The sequence below is a fragment of the Bombus huntii genome, chromosome 10, assembly GCF_024542735.1.
Source record: "Bombus huntii isolate Logan2020A chromosome 10, iyBomHunt1.1, whole genome shotgun sequence".
In the NCBI taxonomy this organism is placed as follows: domain Eukaryota; kingdom Metazoa; phylum Arthropoda; class Insecta; order Hymenoptera; family Apidae; genus Bombus; species Bombus huntii.
Window position 1 is genome coordinate 13,167,729 of NC_066247.1, and position 18,240 is coordinate 13,185,968.

General features: G+C 31.2%; 5 protein-coding genes and 1 pseudogene across 15 annotated transcripts; all 6 read right to left on the reverse strand.

The window, feature by feature from the left end:
• Positions 1 to 46: 46 nt before the first annotated feature.
• Positions 47 to 2,278, reverse strand: LOC126870435 (aldo-keto reductase family 1 member B1-like). Its single transcript, XM_050628155.1, has 5 exons — positions 2,060 to 2,278; positions 819 to 1,298; positions 516 to 722; positions 293 to 441; positions 47 to 211 (listed from the first exon to the last, which is right to left on the reverse strand). Exons 1-5 carry the CDS (start codon positions 2,132 to 2,134, stop codon positions 169 to 171), a joined length of 954 nt encoding a protein of 317 aa, XP_050484112.1. The 5' UTR covers positions 2,135 to 2,278; the 3' UTR covers positions 47 to 168.
• Positions 2,171 to 5,127, reverse strand: LOC126870439 (uncharacterized; annotated as a pseudogene).
• A 136-nt stretch (positions 5,128 to 5,263) lies between these two features.
• LOC126870440 (uncharacterized) lies at positions 5,264 to 7,305 on the reverse strand. The gene has a single exon (XM_050628161.1). It carries the CDS (start codon positions 6,083 to 6,085, stop codon positions 5,375 to 5,377), a length of 711 nt encoding a protein of 236 aa, XP_050484118.1. The 5' UTR covers positions 6,086 to 7,305; the 3' UTR covers positions 5,264 to 5,374.
• A 143-nt stretch (positions 7,306 to 7,448) lies between these two features.
• LOC126870437 (1,5-anhydro-D-fructose reductase-like) lies at positions 7,449 to 10,475 on the reverse strand. Of its 4 annotated transcripts, none has more exons than XR_007691333.1 (8): positions 10,173 to 10,470; positions 9,131 to 9,298; positions 8,937 to 9,053; positions 8,669 to 8,863; positions 8,401 to 8,598; positions 7,884 to 8,032; positions 7,688 to 7,792; positions 7,449 to 7,614 (listed from the first exon to the last, which is right to left on the reverse strand). XR_007691333.1 is itself a non-coding variant. In XM_050628159.1 (7 exons), the coding sequence occupies exons 1-7, from the start codon at positions 10,211 to 10,213 to the stop codon at positions 7,759 to 7,761; spliced, it is 891 nt and encodes a 296-aa protein (XP_050484116.1). In that variant the 5' UTR covers positions 10,214 to 10,475; the 3' UTR covers positions 7,449 to 7,758. The 4 variants fall into 4 exon arrangements, 2 of the variants coding, with proteins under 2 accessions (XP_050484116.1, XP_050484115.1); XR_007691332.1 differs by having other exon boundaries at positions 7,449 to 7,622; XM_050628159.1 differs by having other exon boundaries at positions 7,449 to 7,792; positions 10,184 to 10,475.
• A 218-nt stretch (positions 10,476 to 10,693) lies between these two features.
• Positions 10,694 to 18,066, reverse strand: LOC126870434 (aldo-keto reductase family 1 member B1-like). 8 transcript variants are annotated; one of them, XM_050628148.1, is made up of 8 exons: positions 17,996 to 18,052; positions 14,012 to 14,100; positions 13,354 to 13,444; positions 12,587 to 12,754; positions 11,993 to 12,109; positions 11,250 to 11,657; positions 10,989 to 11,137; positions 10,694 to 10,907 (listed from the first exon to the last, which is right to left on the reverse strand). In XM_050628148.1, exons 3-8 carry the CDS (start codon positions 13,426 to 13,428, stop codon positions 10,865 to 10,867), a joined length of 960 nt encoding a protein of 319 aa, XP_050484105.1. In that variant the 5' UTR covers positions 13,429 to 13,444; positions 14,012 to 14,100; positions 17,996 to 18,052; the 3' UTR covers positions 10,694 to 10,864. The 8 variants fall into 8 exon arrangements, with proteins under 8 accessions (XP_050484105.1, XP_050484104.1, XP_050484111.1 ...); XM_050628147.1 differs by lacking the exon at positions 13,354 to 13,444 and having other exon boundaries at positions 17,992 to 18,066; XM_050628154.1 differs by lacking the exon at positions 13,354 to 13,444 and having other exon boundaries at positions 17,996 to 18,029.
• Positions 15,272 to 17,985, reverse strand: LOC126870433 (probable tRNA (guanine(26)-N(2))-dimethyltransferase). Its single transcript, XM_050628145.1, has one exon. It carries the CDS (start codon positions 16,900 to 16,902, stop codon positions 15,373 to 15,375), a length of 1,530 nt encoding a protein of 509 aa, XP_050484102.1. The 5' UTR covers positions 16,903 to 17,985; the 3' UTR covers positions 15,272 to 15,372.
• Positions 18,067 to 18,240: the final 174 nt, after the last annotated feature.

Genomic DNA, 18,240 nt, shown 5'->3' on the forward strand with positions numbered 1-18,240 from the left:
AAAAATTTTGAGTATATGATGCATGGGAAATAAATGTATACATATATTTATTAGAGTATAGTTTATTTTATACGAATTTCACTTAGAAAATGTACAGAAGAAAAAAGTATTGTAAAGATTACAATGAGAGTAGTTTGTACATATTGGTTTTTAACTTAATTCGATTGCTTAGAATGGAATGTGGAAGGGATAGTAAGGGCTGGGCTCCGTGCTGAAAAAAATACAAATGACAATATCAAAAACAAATTTTATAAGAATTACATTCATGAGTAAAAAATATAAAAATATTTACCCAAACATTGGACAGATCCTGCCATTGCAGTCAAAGGTATCAATGTATGCAATGTCTTCTGCGGAAAGTTTAAAGTCGAAGACTTCACTATTTTGAGCAATTCTTGATTTTGTAATTGATTTAGGGATAACTATGTGACCACGATCCAACTGAAAGAAAAATAAAAATTGTATTATAATGTTTACCTGTGAATATAGTTCATGAATGAAATATTAGCATATACCTGGTATCTAATAAGAACTTGAGCAGGTGTTTTATTATATTTCTTCGCAAGTTCACCTAATTTTTTATCATCTAACAATTTTGGATCATCTGGCTTAGCCCATGGTCTATCAGGTGATCCAAGGGGACTGTAGGCAGTAATAAGAATATCCTTTTGTTTGCAGAAATCAGAAAGTTTTTTTTGAGTAAGATATGGGTGGCATTCAATCTATAAATGTACAATTATATACATTATAAATGTACTATTCAATATAAAAATGCATTCATTATACATCACTATAAATTGAATGAAACTTATATTTACTTGGTTTGTAACTGGTTTGATGCTGCAGTTTTTAAGTAGCCTGTCTATTTGTTCAGAATTAAAGTTGCTAACACCAATATTTTTAGCAAGTCCTTTAGATACCAAAGCTTCCATAGCTTTCCACGTATCTACATAGTCTACATTGCTAAGAGCAGGACTATCATCAGCATTCTTTGGGAAAAGATCATCTCCCTCTTTGTATGCCATTGGCCAATGAATTAAGTAAAGATCCAAATATTCAAGACCCAAATCTGATAAAGTTTTTTTAATAGCAGGTTCAACTAAGTCTGGTCTATGGAAAGTATTCCATAATTTGCTGGTGATAAAAAGGTCCTGCCTTTTCACAATACCCTCGGTCAGCTTTGCTTTAAGAGCAATACCTACTTCTTTTTCATTGCCATAAACATGGGCACAATCGATATGTCTATATCCGATATCAATTGCATCCTTAACAGCCTGAGTAACTTCTCCAGGTTTGGACTAAAAAATGTATAAGTTATTAATTAATTGAAAAAGATAAATTACAACAACTTGTGCAATAGATATACAAAGTAGAAATATATTTGTAGTAAAAATAAAAATCATGTTATATAATCTTATTTTCCACTTAAAGTCTTAACTGATATGATATCATTTATGTGTATTATTTTTGATAAACTTATCTTAAAATGTGTTTAAATGTGCACTTCTATTGATTGGAAATAATCGATACAAATACATATGAAGTTGAAAGTACAAAGTATAAAGATAATGAAGGTAGCATATAAAAATCTAGTTAACACAAATATAAAAAAATATAGAAAGATCTAATAGTTCTATAAATATTAATGTGATGAAAGATTGGTTTTTCAGAATATTTTGTTTGCTATTCTCATATTTGAAATTTTAATTCATTAAATATCAGAAGATGTAGACATAGAAAACGTTATAATGCTGTTGTCATAAAAACAACTAAGAGAACCACTACATTCTAGATACAAGGGCAAACCGTTCATCCATTTGGAAAATTCGAGAACATCATAGAAACATATTACATCTTATTGATATGTCAATGTTGCAGATATCTTATACTGCAGATTTCAAATAGAAAATTATAAAAACATTGCGTATGAAATTCATTAACACGCGTTGCGCAAGAAGAAATTCGTCATATATATCGTAAACAACTTTATCTACATTCTTCTTCAAAATAAAGGATTAATTCTTTGATGTTTAATTACTATATCGGTAATAGTACTGACCTTCCATGTACCAAGTCCAAATGACGGCACTTCGTTGCCGTTGTAGAATTTTATCATCGGTACGTTTAGAACCATTTTGATTATTTTTTATGTTTTATACGAACTTTCTTACTTGAAACACAGGGTACGTATTTAACACTGGTATTATATTTTGATATTCGATGCACTGTCGCAAAGTAGCGCCGGCAGCACAATGCCGGTAAATTCGCTCAGCTCCTTTTATAAATATCCTACATTAACCCTTGTACCCTGTCCCCTTCACCGGAGGCAGACCCGTATACTCGTATATCGGAGGATGAAGCGTAATTTACTGTTTTGTTTATGTTTTGTTTTATATATTTTAAAAATAGATCGTGGTTAAATTATTAGAAAACCCCTGTTGAAAACAGAATATACTTTTCTTAATATCATATATTTCTTGTTACAACTTACACGTTACTAGCTAATAGCCAGCATAAAATTTTTTCTTCTAATATTAATAAAATATCTTATCCTTCTATGCTGTATTTGATTTGTAAATGTATACTTTGACTGCGAATGTTTACACCTGAATTTTAAAATATGTATGTAATTAATGTATCTTAATCTGCATTCTATTTTTCAGATGCTAATATTTTGTTGCATTTGAGGTATTCACGCAATTCACGCAATTCACGCAATTCGCGCAAAGGTTATAAATTTTATAGCTAGAAATACATAAATATACATACAAAGAAGAATTTTATCTTGTGGACCCCTAAAAGTGTACTGTCCTGTTCTACGAGATTTTTCTGCGCATGCGTTTCGCAGCCTCTGATATGTGCGCGACCTTGCATAATAAAACTTATGTGTTGTATAGAGAAAGTTTTCTATGTATTTGTAATTTGAAGCGTAGTGTTGCGACTCCGGTAAATTCGTTACGAGAAACGGGCCTTATGGAAAATTACAGAGTCCGTTATGAGCAGCAAGGGACAGTTCACAATCCCTTGATCACTAAGGATGAATGAATGAGTTACTCTTATAACAGAAATGGATCGTTCTCGAATATTAAATAAAATTTAAAATATCATTGCACTTGTCGGTAAGTGGACAACTTTCTAAAACTTTTATAATTTCCAAGTACATATATCTAATCACGATCAATGATTGTATTGTTAAAATGTTTATATTCAAAGACTGGACCAATAAATAGGAAAGAATAGCATGTTGTATATTTACTTACGTATGAATATATATTTTTTCAGTATGTGAACATTGAAATACTTCAGGTGTTCATAACGTTTAATTTAATTTAAAATCGATCATCGTGGTCCTTTTACACTTGTTTTTCATTCTTATTCAAATGTGCAGTAATGGTACAAACAAAAACATTATCGATATTTTCTGTTTTGTTGAACAATACGCATGAGCTTACGTGAATAAGCTTATTATGAGAGCATATGAATGAACAATAAGTGTTCAAATACTTCAGCAGGAACACTTCTCAGTTGAACACGTTTAAACTCATATCTAGCATTGAAAAATTTATTAATAGAAATATCTTATATTCTATATATATACTACTATAATTAAACATACGTGCTTATATTTAGGAGACGTACATAATTACTAAACTGAGAGAGCGCTCAAGCTCGATTATACATAGTTTTTCTGGGTCTATCGCAGAAATAAAAAATACAGAACATTTGATATCACAGTATTGAAAACAGTGCCAGCTGAATTCAGCTACGTTATTGCTTCGATAAATATTTCACATTTTATAAATAGAAATAAAAATTTATAAGTAGAAATAAATAGAATAAAATGCTTCTGTTAAATAAATCACGCAACATATAGATTATATTATTGCAACGCATTACGGAATACATTTTTCTATCAAATAATCGGCCAAGTTAAATAGATTTACCGATCTTATAATTGATAAATGTATCGATTAGATTAATATCATGTATGTGGCATTCATGCATGTATGTGGAAAAGTAGATAACAATTTGAACAGAATAATACAGAATTCGCGCTTAACTTATAAATATATGCAAATAAAACTATCATAGTGTTATTTTCTACTGATTAATTGATGTACGACACCTAAGAACGTCAGGTAAAAAATGCTTACAGCAATAATACATACAAATCGCCAGCCATCCATACCAGAGCAACCAATAGAATTTGGTACAGAGATCGCTGATACAAGTATAGTACACAGACGTTTCGTAAAACTTAGATTCCTTATTTGTATAGTTTGTCAAATTCGTCACATTATTTGTACATTCATTTTTTCTTTTATAAAGAATACAATTCATAATATCTTTTTTACAATAATCCTTTAAATTATTTTTAATCATTAAAAAATTGTCTTTTGGGTTGATCTCGTTGTTAAGTACAACGTTAATTTTTTGTTTGTATGAAAACCAATTGAACGTATTGTTTTCATCGTAGAGATAAGAAGACGTCTTTACCTTTCGGAAAATTAAGAATTTTACAATAACCTTGATTTTTTTCTGAAGAACCACTTTGCTATATCCTTTATTTGCCGTATCCACGGCCGCATTCAGTTTAAGACGTCTGTTTCGATAATTGTTCTCTTTCTTGACAGTTTCCAATAACAATTCCAAGATTAACAAGTTGAAAAATTTGGTCTTGAAATGCATAAGGTTTTCTAGGTCGTTTTTTAAGATTTGCAAACATCTGTCGTCGAATATGTCCGTAAATTCATGGAGGTGACTTCGATCGTTGATTTTTAGGACTATATAGCTGATTATCGTCAGAATAAAATTCATTACCCTGCTTTGAATAGTTTGTCCTTCTTTTAAGACGGTTGATATTTCTTTAAGCTTCCCGTAGGATAGAAACGAGCCGTTGTATTCGTTCGTATATTCCAGCATCATGGTCGTTCACGAAATCGATAATTTCAAAAATTTCGATATTATTATTCTGCTTTTGTTTCAAACTGTAATTCCGCTCGTTCAAGTTATTTTTAACACTTTTTTCCTATATGAATATTAATCGACGGTTGGTTACGTAATCGATTCACAATTCACGTTCAAAAGAATTACTTAAAGGATAATTTAAATGAAAGTATCGTTGATTGTGCGCGATTCCAAAATGTCATCAACAAGTAATGGTGTTATTACTCTGACGATATTTTTGTTTACGTTCAGTCAGTGGAATGTTAGGAATGGACACAGTATATGTGAGTATATCAGACTGATATAAGTGATCATATTCATTGTAATAAACTTTATTGATCTAAATACGAACTAAACTTACAAAAGGTTCAATACATAAAAAACATAAAAAAAAAGAAATATTCAATAAATAATCATAAGTGAGAACTTATATGGAGAAATTATTTTCAAAGCCAGAATCTTGAAACGGATGACTTCGAATCGGGGAAGAAGTACGATTATTGTGCAGGCAAAGATCTTCATAAAATGTAGAGTTCCTACGTGGATTTCCGATATCGACCGTGTCCAAGTGTTCTAGAGAATTCCATGCCTTACCAAAAAAACTCTCCTCCGTTGTGTCATCTGTCCAAATGAATTCTGCGTTGCCTTCCGCATAAGAAAGAAACGGTTCCGCTGAAATTTTCTTTTTGATCGAGGAAACGTGCTGTTCCAAAAATTCCTCTTTTACCTGCTCCTCGAGCGCCAGGAACGATTTCAACGAATTACTGATCATGTTATCCATCGAAACGAAGCGGTTAAACGAATCGTTTGCATTGTTAGTTTGGTCGATCGGTTCCACGGACGTGTTCAGTTTCTCTGATTCATCCGAATTGAATATGGAGTCTCTCATTAGAATCGGCACGTCTTCGTATTCTTTATGCTTCAACGCGATGCTGCTGAACGTAATGACATCCGGTATCGAGGACAGAGAAGTCGTTGCTCTCGTGTGGAAGGAGGAATTGCTTGGGCGTTTGCCGGCTGTTCGCGTAGTTTTAATGCTGTTTGGCGACTTATCGAAGGCTACCATGTTCTTAATCGCATCGCGGCATTCTTTCACCTTATCGAGCATTCTAGATCTCCAGGAACCGCACTGAACCATCGTGGATGACGCGATGTTTGATGACGATAGCAATCTATTGCAAGTTGGCGAACTGCTTTTGTTGGAAAATTTCGCGTTCCACCTATAAAAGCCATTTAATGATCGCGTTCAATGTTCGTGGCGTTTATTTCACCGAGAAAACTGGTATTGCAAAGAAAAAAGACAACATTTCAAACACGGTAGTTTATGAAACTTACGCTTGGGCGATATGATTCATGGTGTAATTTCTTCGTTCATTTAATGGCAATATAATGAATACGTGACCGGCAATGGGCTAATAACAAATAATTTCGAGGTGTCGCTTTTACCGTAACAATGATCGCTCGAAGGTCGTGCTTGAATTTACCAAACATTGCGATACGAAATTCGAGTTAGAGCATGTACCTACGTATGTGGTATATCTTGTCAGGTAAATTTTTCAAATTTTTTGAAACGAAAAATCGTTGAAACCGATTAGCGAACCGATAGTGGACAAAATGTCAGCGCAAAATTATTGGGTAATATTATGTTTGCGCGTAAAAGACTCTGTTTATGTGATGCGTTGAGCAGATATAGAATAAGCAATTTTGCTTATTGGTGAAGTGAATTATGCTGAAAAAGGGCTCTCGTCCACAAGAGCCTTTGTTGTTTATTGGCCTTGAAGAAATCTGCTCCGGAATTCCTAATGAGTATAAGACATGGTCTTTTTTTTGAATGGAATCTTTGTTAATCTAGGCTAGCACTACTGTAGAATTCTATAGTCTATATTACGAAGTTCTCTTATTTAAAGATGCGAAGCAATCAATGGAGAACAAAAAAAGGTATATTTACAGTGCTTACAGAAAGTATACACGATTGTATTTATTATGCATATGAATTAATTTACATATTATAATTAATTAGCTATGTTAGAGTTCTAAGCATATTAGATTTCATAGCAATTAGTAGTACTTTCATATGACTATAAAAAGTTGGTACTATGAAAATGAAATGTATAATACTATAGGATTTGCATTCTCATTTCGTTAGATACTATTTTCATTCAAAATACATCTTTCCAAACAACCTTCAACTTCGTTCTAGTCCGTTGATTGTATTTCCGCTTACAGTATTTTGAACGATTACAGAAACAATAATCATCACTGCGTCATCTATCCTTGAAACAGAAGTTTCCTTTTATAGTTTCGAGAATTGTTCTCATATTGATTGTACGTGCTTCGCTGCAGTGCAAAAATGTATTTGCGTTGCGAGAGTCAGAAACTACCTTATTTTTTTATTTCTGTTATTCAATGTTGTTCTAACCATTTAAATGAGTTATTAGCGATTCGCATTTTGTAACGATTCTACAAGGAAAAAAGAGAATGAAATACTTTCTGCTTGACAATTTCTTCTTTTGATGCAATTTTATTTACTCGCAGTATATACACTCTTTAATGAAGGTTAACATTGGCTGAATGCGATTAGTCTTGTCCGTGACAGTGTCCACATTATTACAGCGTATGATGTCATGTCGTCCGGAGCATCGAAATTTTCCATGGCATTCAATAAATCTAATTGACTAAATAAGGGTCAAACAAGTACCGAATTACACCGTGGGATTATGTAAGTTCAAAGGGGATATACCTTACTATTAATTTATACTGAATCTGATGAGCTATTTCCTGTCATTTTACTTGTTTGCAATGAAACTTTTATTATTCGAACGGGTAGTACTTATGCCCCTTTGCACTGTAAAAAGGAGTAGAAATAACATTACTATCTCTTTGCAGAATAACAAGAATAATTAATTTACAATTTAATGGACCATCGGGATGCTTACTCTCCAAATCGTGCAACACGTTGATGCGTGCCAAGTTTTGCTATAGAGGCCATTTCCTCATCCGTTAAGGAAAAATCAAATATATTCATATTTTCTTTCAATCGACTCGGTGTTACTGTTTTCGGAATGATAGCGATTCCTTGTTGCAACTGGAATATTTCGATGGAAAAAGATTAAATTTTATGTCTGTAGATAAACGGATCGATGTTTTAGTAAATTCCATTTTAGCGATATAGCCTGTGTTAACGAGCAAAGGATCGATTCACATATACATACGTATGTAATCGTATAATGTATTCATATGTGTAATCGTATGTGTATGTCTATTACTAAACTTATCTTTACTGGTGGAAATGGCCCGAATGGTAAGTTGCATTATCGTTAAACGAAATATCGAAATATATACAAAAGTAGCTATAACCGCAGAACATGAAATAGTACTCTCCACACAGTATTTAAATAAGATAGTTATCTCTAAAATGATAAAAAATATTATAACTAGATATTATTTACTTACGACATATCTTAGAGCAATTTGTGCTGTCGTCTTGTTATACTTTTTAGAAAGCCCTACTAACACTGGATTGTCCAAGAAAGTTGGTATTCCCGCCCTATTACCTGGTTGTCCTAGCGGTGAATATCCGGTTATCGTGATATTATGTTTTTGGCAGAACTGTATCAATGGTTTTTGATCCATATTTATGTTCACTTCGACCTAATGGAAGTAATAAATTTTAAATTAATTGCGAATTAATTACACAAGTAGTGCAGAGAACAATTTGTACCTGGTTATTTACAGGCAGTATCTTGGCTACAGCAAGTAAACGAGTGATCTGTTCCTGATTGAAATTACTAATTCCGATACTACGAGTTAATCCTAATCGCACGCACTCTTCCATTCCTTTCCATGTTTCGAGGTAGTCAGTATCCGACATCAAAAGTGCCCCATTTGCGTCTCTGGGCATTAAATCGTCTCCTTCCTAAAAAATACTTAGTACATTTTTTAAAATGCCCATTAAACAGGTAATTAAAACGTATTGAATTAGAACGAACCTTGAAGGCAAATGGCCAATGAACCAGATAAAGATCTACATAAGTTAATCCAAGATTTTCCAAAGATTTCTTACATGTTGGAACTACGCTTGACTCTTTGTGGAAGTTATTCCAGAGCTGTAAGAAATGTTATATGAAATGTCTTCATCTCTGATAAAAAATAAAATTTAAAAGTTTTAAATAAATTTAATTACTTTAGTTGTAACGAAAAGATCTTCCCTTTTCACAGTTCCATCCTTGATCTTCGCTTGAATTGCCTGACCAATTTCTTTCTCATTTTGATAGAAGAACGCTGTGTCTATGTGACGGTATCCTAGGTTTATTGCCTCTATTACAGCTGCTTCCACCTCTCCAGCACGGGACTGGAAAGGTACAAAATTTAATCCACTTTATTACTGCTATTACTCTCGAAATTGTATATCTCACTCTCATTTTAAGTAAACATCTAAAAAGTAAACCGTTACAACGTGTTTAGAACATCTTTATGAATAGAATCAAAAGTATAAATCACATATATCAATACCCGAGCTGCGGATATTTATGCAAATTTGCATTTTGTTAATATAATTATAATTAAAAGCATGAAATTTCATTAGAGATTTACTTAAATTATTACTTTACTTCGCTAAATGTTATAACGAATTTTTTTTATATAAAGCAATTTTATTTTACTTACTTTATTTATATAAAGCAATTATATATATATATTATTATATATAATATTATATATATATAATATATTATTATATATATATAATATATATAAAATTATATATATATATATATATATATTATATTCGGGTTAAGTATATAGTATATATTATAGTATATATATAGTATAGTATAGTATAGTATAGTATAGTATAGTATAGTATAGTATAGTGTATATATATATATATATAAATAAATCAATTATATTACTTTATACATTATATGCATTATATGTATTTTTATGCCTTAACATTTTCTATAAACGTGTAGACATTCTTGGTTTATCAATAACAATTCCATCATATTTTTCTCAAATTTAAGGAACTTTTTAATGATAGTACAATGCGACTGCGTCGAAAATGAGTCAGAATTAAGGTGCGAGTATTTTGAATAAACGACGCAACGTGGTCAAGTGGTGCTTTCAAAAGAATTTGTTGAAACTTTTCACGTAGATGTAATCATAATGTACGATCGATATCTGCTTCGATTATTGCGTCTTATCTTTAAATATGTATAAATACGTACCTGATACGTACCAAGACCAAAAGCAGGCATTTTATATCCATTGGAAAGCGCAAGAGACGGTATTTCAGCCATTACTAATTATAGATTTTAAGTAAGTCGTCAAAACAATAGATCTCGTTGGTGAATTTTTGTCAGAAAATTCCGCTGCCACTTGTAATCAGATATGAAGTGCACAATATTCTAGAAACTAACTGATTGAACTGTATCGTTGAATCTTCTATTCATACTATTCTACTCTAAGTAAATCATTATATAACGATAAAGATGACGCGAAACAATTCTAGCCAAGATTAGATAATTGCTCAATATTATTACGATATTTCAAAATGTTATCAAATGGTTATTTTTTGTTTTCGTTAACGAAGAAGACAGCATTTATTTTGATAATAATAATATAAATCTTATGTATATAACTTGTTACCCTATGCCGATATACGAAATATGACGATATATATTTCGGATTCTTAGTTTATGAATATTGAAGAAAGGTGGTAGATATATATATTTTTTTTAAGCAGTAGTTCTTTTTATAACAATGATTTATTAAAAATAGAAGTAATTACAAACATGAACGAAAATTACATAGAATATATGTTCTTATATATATAATATACGTTTAATAAAACAAAATGCTTAACGAAATATTTCATAGAATAAGACAGTTATGTAAAATAGTGAATCTATTTTCTCTTTTAGAATTCTATAGTGAACGGATAGTCCTTGTGTCCCTTAAACCTAAATGTAAAACTTTGTTGTAATTAAAATGTAAAAACAAGAAATATGCACGTTTAATCGCTATATCCGCATATTACTTACTCTGCAGCAGGACAAATACGAATTCCGCGGTCAAGTGTATTGATGGTTGCAATTTCCTGTGATGTTAACTTAAAGTCGAAGATATTGATGTTTTCCTTAATACGTTCCTTCGAACTAGACTTAGGTATAGGAATGGTACCAATGTCGATCTATTGATAGAATAATTATTTCAATTAAACATTTGAAGTCCATTGCAGCGCACTAATTACTTTTAAAAAAATGCTCGTTTCATAAACATCTTTTTATATATTTACACATTACCAAGTATCGTAAAACAACTTGCGCCGGAGTCTTCCCATACTTTTCGCTAATCGCGATTATTTCTGCTGCTTCGATGGTAACTTCTGGATCGCCAGGTTTCGCCCAAGTACGCTTAGGAGAACCGAATGGGCTGTAAGCCGTGATAGATATGTTACGTTGCGTGCAGAAATCACGTAGTTTTTTCTGATTTAAGTTTGGATGGCACTCCACTTGACACATGACAGGTTTGATTTGGGCGATCGATAAAACACGATCGATCTGTTGGGAGTTAAAGTTGCTAAGACCTATACTTTTAGTTAATCCCAGCTTTACACATTCTTCCATAGCTCGCCACGTATCGAGATAATCCACGTCTCCATACATGGGATTACCTTTCTCATCGACTGGCCACAGACCTTCAGAATTTTCCTAGGATTATAATGTTTCTACATAAATAATGCAATCATTTCTTTCAATTATTTTTCAAGCTTATTATGTCGATACCAACTTGTTAAACGGAAAAACGAATTAATAAAGTCATTCGGATGATAATTCTTTTTACAGATCTACCTTCTTATATACAGTTTTATTTTTGTTATATCACATTTTAAAACTAAAATTAAATTATATCGTATTTACAGTTTGGAATAAAGAATGTTCTAACTGAAATTGATTGGTCTTAATTTCCTAATAGTAAAAAGATCTGATTAAGAGACAATCCGGTCAACAGATTTGGAATGCATAGTCAAGTTATGAAATCTTACATCAAATCCCATGGGCCAATGAACAAGATAAAGATCAACATAATCAAATCCGAAATTTTCAAGTGATTTTTTGCACGCTGGTACTACCAATTCTTTCCTGTGCATCGAATTCCATAACTGAAAGTACAAAAAAGTTAGTGTTGAGGTTGATTGATAGAATAACGAGTGGATGAATTTGTAATAGAAAAATATATTGAAATAAATAGAGGTATAAGTATAAGTATAGTGTATGCTGATCCAGATCCTCACTCTTACAGTGTTACAATACGATAGAAGCAGCTATGATAGGGAGCACTTTCATATATTTATAGCAAAGTATATTACCAAAAAGTTAACCTTGTAGCTCTAGCTGAAGGCTACAAGAAACAGCAATAGAAATCTACATATAGCTCTTTTGTTTCTAGATCTTGTAATCCAAAACATAATTTATATACAAGGGCACAATAATATAGATTAAATTTTTTGTATCACTAAATTCTATTCTCTTCGTAACAGTGGTAAAAGAATAGGTGTAGAGTTTTTCTTGAAGTAATTACTTCAACAGTTAGTAGCAAGATTAATGCCTAGAAACTTTGTCATTAGGCAGAAAATTACCTTTGTCGTGATAAATAAATCTTCTCGTTTTACCACACCCTCGGCAATTTTATCGCGTAGAGCTTTGCCAATTTCCTTTTCATTGCAGTAGATATAAGCACAATCAAAATGCCTGTAACCGGCATCCACCGCGTCTCGCACTGCTTGTTCAACAACACCTGGATTGTCCTTAAAAAATTTACATGAAAAAATTATCATTCAGTGATATATATATTATCATACTCTGTCCGATCTTAAAAAATTTACATTTGAGATTTGTGAAGAAAATTTTGTAAGATCCTTCCTGTTAAAAGAAATACTTTAATTGCTGAAATCGTGAGATCTATGAATAATTCAAAGCTTTAAAACCACTATTTTGTCGTGTCATATAATGTTATTGTGTTTTTCTCCATTTTCATCATTCTCCATTATTAATAGAGAGAACCTGACTATAAAATAGTGATATGTAATAATTTTCAATACGATAAAGAACTTTCAAACATACCAGTTTAATAATTTTGTAAGTAAATTTGTCAGTAAATGACAAATAATAACTATTTTTTACATTGTTTTCTTTTATTTCAAATATCTTATTATACTTTATCTTTATATCTATCTATTACTTTATATCTATCTATACTTTATATACTTTATATCTATTTATTATTATACTTTATGTTAACTAGAAATCTGTCAAACGTCTCTTTTAGAATATAAAGTAAAAGATTTGGCTGATACTTTCGTACATCTGTGCATTATCATATATTAGTTTTAAACAAAATACTCACTCCAGCTTGCCAAGTACCAAGTCCTAAGACAGGGATTTTTTGTCCATTACTTAAAGTATGCATAGGTACAGCCATCCTTTAACAGTTGTTACTGCAACATGCTATATCAATCACTCTAAAATTCACATATTAGAATGAACTGAATTTATAAATGTTAAGATAAGTTCCCCCCACTTAACAACTTACATATCATATGTATGTTAGTCTTCTGATATGAAGCAAATTATTATATAATTAAAATTATACTGTTGGTTGATTTGGTATAATGTATAATGTATCTTCCTTTATGAATATGCAAATTGATTTTATAAAAATTATTGCAAATGAATATCATATGATATTATATAACAAAGGTATTAATTGTAAGATAATACAGTATTAATCTGCATACTGGGTCGTTCCCAACCAATAATTTCAGGCTTTTCATTTTGTCTATATCTTTGTTTCAATTTCGTTTTGTTTAAACAGTTTAAGGTAAGATATACACAGAAACGTAAAAAGGTTATGCATAAACTTAAATGACTCAGTATGCAAACGACATTAGCAAAAATAAGGTTGTAAACGAAGAATTAGGAATATTGGCAAAGCTAGAAAATAATTCAACAGTATATAAAATACGGACACATGCATATATTTTATATGTTATTTTATATATTACCTCATAGAGAATGTTCAGAACATATTTCAAAATCATCGAAATCGAGCTTTTCGGCAAGTTCACCAATATGGTGGTCGTTTTCAAGTTTCCTGTGGTTTTTGCACAAAACCATTAGTGTCGTTGCATTTCTGTAATGAATGCATGCCCATGCATGCATGTACAATACCCTAATGACACTCTTTTCATGAGAATCCATCTTTATAATGAAATATGTAGTAATGATCTAATATTATTTATCATGATGCTACATAAAAAAATGTTTACATACATGTATCTTACATAGTATGTTCACTATGGCTTTTTTGCCCGATATGGTGTATCCTATGTACCTTGTATTAACATTAGTATGTCTTTACATACACACACAATTTAAAATAATCAATCATCAATAGTCAAATCAAGTTAATTTCACAATAAATAAATATGAGTTAATTTATTTCTTTATGTCAATAGAAGAAATATAGTTTGTCATAGCATTATCAATTTCATTAATCATTATTATAATTATTTGATCTTCTATTAATTCTCGCTTATAAATATTCGATAAAATTTACGTCTTCAAAGTTAAGCTTTTTGTGACTTATTTTAGATTCTTTAAAAATATATATCACGAGTATAAACATATTTATTTATCTTAAACGATAGTATTTTACTGATGGACGTAAGTTTTGTTTTTCACTTTAGTACAGATATAATTAAGTATGTCCATCCAAACTAAAGATGTTTCTGCTATCATTCAGAAATATAACAATATACCATTTTTATTAATAATATTCTTTTGCAAAATGTAATTTCTTTCTTTTGTTTGTCTTATTAATGGTTTTCTCTTACTATTTTACATATATTGAAAAACATTTTCTCGTAAGTTTCCCAAATATTTTTACAATTTCCATTTTTGAAAGTTTTGAGATTAATGTATGCGGATTCTGTTTTCTTTCGATAGACTTTGTTTACTTGTAGTGTTTGTAGTTGATGCTTTGTAGTTCTATTAAGAAAGTTACTTAATTTGTAAGTATACTTTAGCATTAGATTGTTAATCATTACTTCAGTCTTTAGAATTTTAATTTTGCTTTACAAACATGTAAGTGTTTTTCCATTAGCATTGCTGTTAATTTCATATTTTACTTCGTTAAAGATTTCAAATGTAAGCACTGAAACACTTTCATTACAGAATGTGAAGAGAAAAACAATATTGAATTCCAAATTATCAATATATCCCTATATACAATTTTATGTGTTACAAAACACGTACAATGTATGTTTTATGAATGAAAAAATTTAATGACTGAGTATTCGTTTATATACACTTGTATTTTTCATGAAAATTTACGGTATAGGTACAAGAATAGATATGAATATCTTTATAAAGGCTTTATTTTCTCAATGTCGTTTGTTGATCGTGGTTTTTCTTTTCTGGAATTTTTATTTTGATTTCTTATCTTTTTCGAATTTTCTACTCCATTTTCTAAGTCTATTCTCGTTCTTGCACGCGTACCAGGGCCCCAGTTGATCGTAGGATTTTGTTGAAATCGCGTTAGCTTGTTTTGCCTAGATAATGGATTGGCCAGAGGATGTATATCAAACGAAACGTTCGTTGTCGTTGGTGTCTTTAATATTCTTATCGCGGGGCTATCATTTGATAGTTTATCTCTTTTCACGGAATTATTTTTTTCCCATGCACGTACAATATCCCATATAACTTCATTTGGAGCATCCGTCTTTACAGATGTTTTGCAGGCATGTGAATACGATACACAATATCCTGCGTTTAATAATGCAGATCGAAATGTTAACATCGACGGTGTAATACATTTGATTGTAGACATTAAACGACTAAGAGTATAATATAATGGAACGTCTAATTCTTCGTGAATAACATTTAAAACTCCTTCTATTCTTTTTAATGTTGCCAACTTCATTTCGTCTAAATTACATAGAAGATTAGATACAAAATGTTGGTCATGCAAAGGACCTAACCATATTGGTCCCCCTTCATGTTGCCTATGCTGACAGATTTTACAAAGTTGATCCACATAGGGTAAAGATGCTAATTTGTAGCCTCCACTAGGCTTCTTATAACATAATGGTTGAGTGTTGATGCTTTCGCAACCTGTGCATTGGTACACCATTCCAATTTTAGTTGCATTCTCTTTACATTTAATTTGACTGGAAAATACTTTAACAAATACTCTTATATAAAAATCAGCACTTATAGAAAGTACTGGTACTATGTATCTACCATATCGCCCTGCATGTGAAGCAATACTTTGCAATAATATTCTTAGTGCCATTTCATGGCATGCTTTAGATTTTAAAGAGATAGCTCCATATTTAAGATAACAAGTTTCAGGAGAGTTACCAGCTAATACTGCCATATCTGTAGCTGTGATCATAAGCAGTCCATCGTCTGATACACATTGTACCGCACCATCTAGAAACGTTGTAGGACAACCATATGGGTCTAAATCTATTACGTCAAACTTGTCCTTTCTACTTTGATACATGAGCAATGTTGCATCTTCGTGACTCGGTTTTATAAGATTTTCGACTCCATTGTGTTGTATATTATTTTTAATGCTTTCAACTGCCTTGGCAGAAATATCATTGGCTACGATTTGTTTTATGCCTTTTACTTCTTTGGCATACCGAATGCTACGTAAACCAGTAGCAGATAAAGCTTCCAATATGACAATTCCGTCTTGTTTTTCCGTGCCTGTCTCTGTTGGTTGCTTCTTTATGCCTTTTATGTAAGTTGTTAACACAGCTACGCTAAGATCCCTGTTAAATTCTTGAACAGGATTATAAAATACGTTTGTATTGTCAACTAAAATTTCTGCCTCTCCTTCCTTTATACTTGTATCTAATTTTGGTTTTTTTACGCACTGTTCCATGTTATAAAAATACACAATTCTTAGACCTCAAAAATATTGAATTAAGAATTTCATATAATTGAAAGTATAAAAATAGTTGTATTTTCTATCTAATATCTTAATATGGTTACTAAAATTTTACCTACGAATATATTAATTTATTATAAAATATTCTTTTAACATGTGTGTCTAAACATTAAACAATATACTAAACGAGGCGATTTTTTGGTTATGTTTACTATAATCTGTGAAATGTTACGTGGACTAATATGTAGCATTCTCTGTAGTATAAACATACAAATTTAATATGTTTTAAAATATCAAGTGGTGTCAATATGATACTGTTAAGTATAATTATCATATATTTTATAATCATTAAATTAGATAATGTGCATAAATAGGTTATATTTTTGCAATAACAAATTGTTATTAGATGTACACTGTAATTTCGCATTTCACCAGGGGATGACAGTATTGTGCTATACCTATTGTCGGTATAACATTTTGTCACGGCGAGGTTATTTCGTGGCTGGCATACCGGCTTAGAAATTTAACACTGATTTTAACGTTCTCTATCAGAGAAGGATTTTCCTATCTGCCTAACTTGATAAGGTATTTATTAATAAATGAAGATCTTCTTGTAGCAACTAACTTTATTATCCGTGAAGATTGAATTCAATGTAGCTCCTATGTTTGCCGTAGCAAATCGCAGAGGCCGTAAGAAACACTCTGATCTTTTTCCAGGTCGGTATTTCAGAACTTGAGACGCAAAGTCCCAGTCAATGTCACGTTCATTCCATACTTCGTCAGTGTAAGTATTTTTCGATCAATCTCAAATTGAAAACAGTTTTAATTTTTTGAAGTTGAAAATAACTTGTAAATTCAAAGTTTAAGAGAAATTGTCCACCTCGAAAATATATACGGTATTGGAACTTTTAGAATTTTAGCGTAATGCAACCACAAACGAATATCTCGACTGTGATGCAACTTGTATTTAAAGATAAAAAAATTAAAGAATTATTAACACAATAAAAAAAAGTGCTCGATCTGTCATTCCCTAAAAAAATCTATTCTATTATCGATTATGCCTATTTTCTCCATCTTACGTACTTACGTAATTCATCCGTAAATCGAACAAGTTTGTTTCGTTTGTAATCTGCCTACAATGAAGCAACAAGCGACATCGTTTATATGCATCGTGCAACAAGACCTTCGATCAAATTTAGAATTGTCACATTGTCACGAATTTCACTCCGCAAAGAATCTTATTACGACATGCATTTCAAGTGTTATACATATTTATTTCAAGATTCTCCCGTGACATTTGACACGAGGTAATAATGAAAATTCGTTTCATAA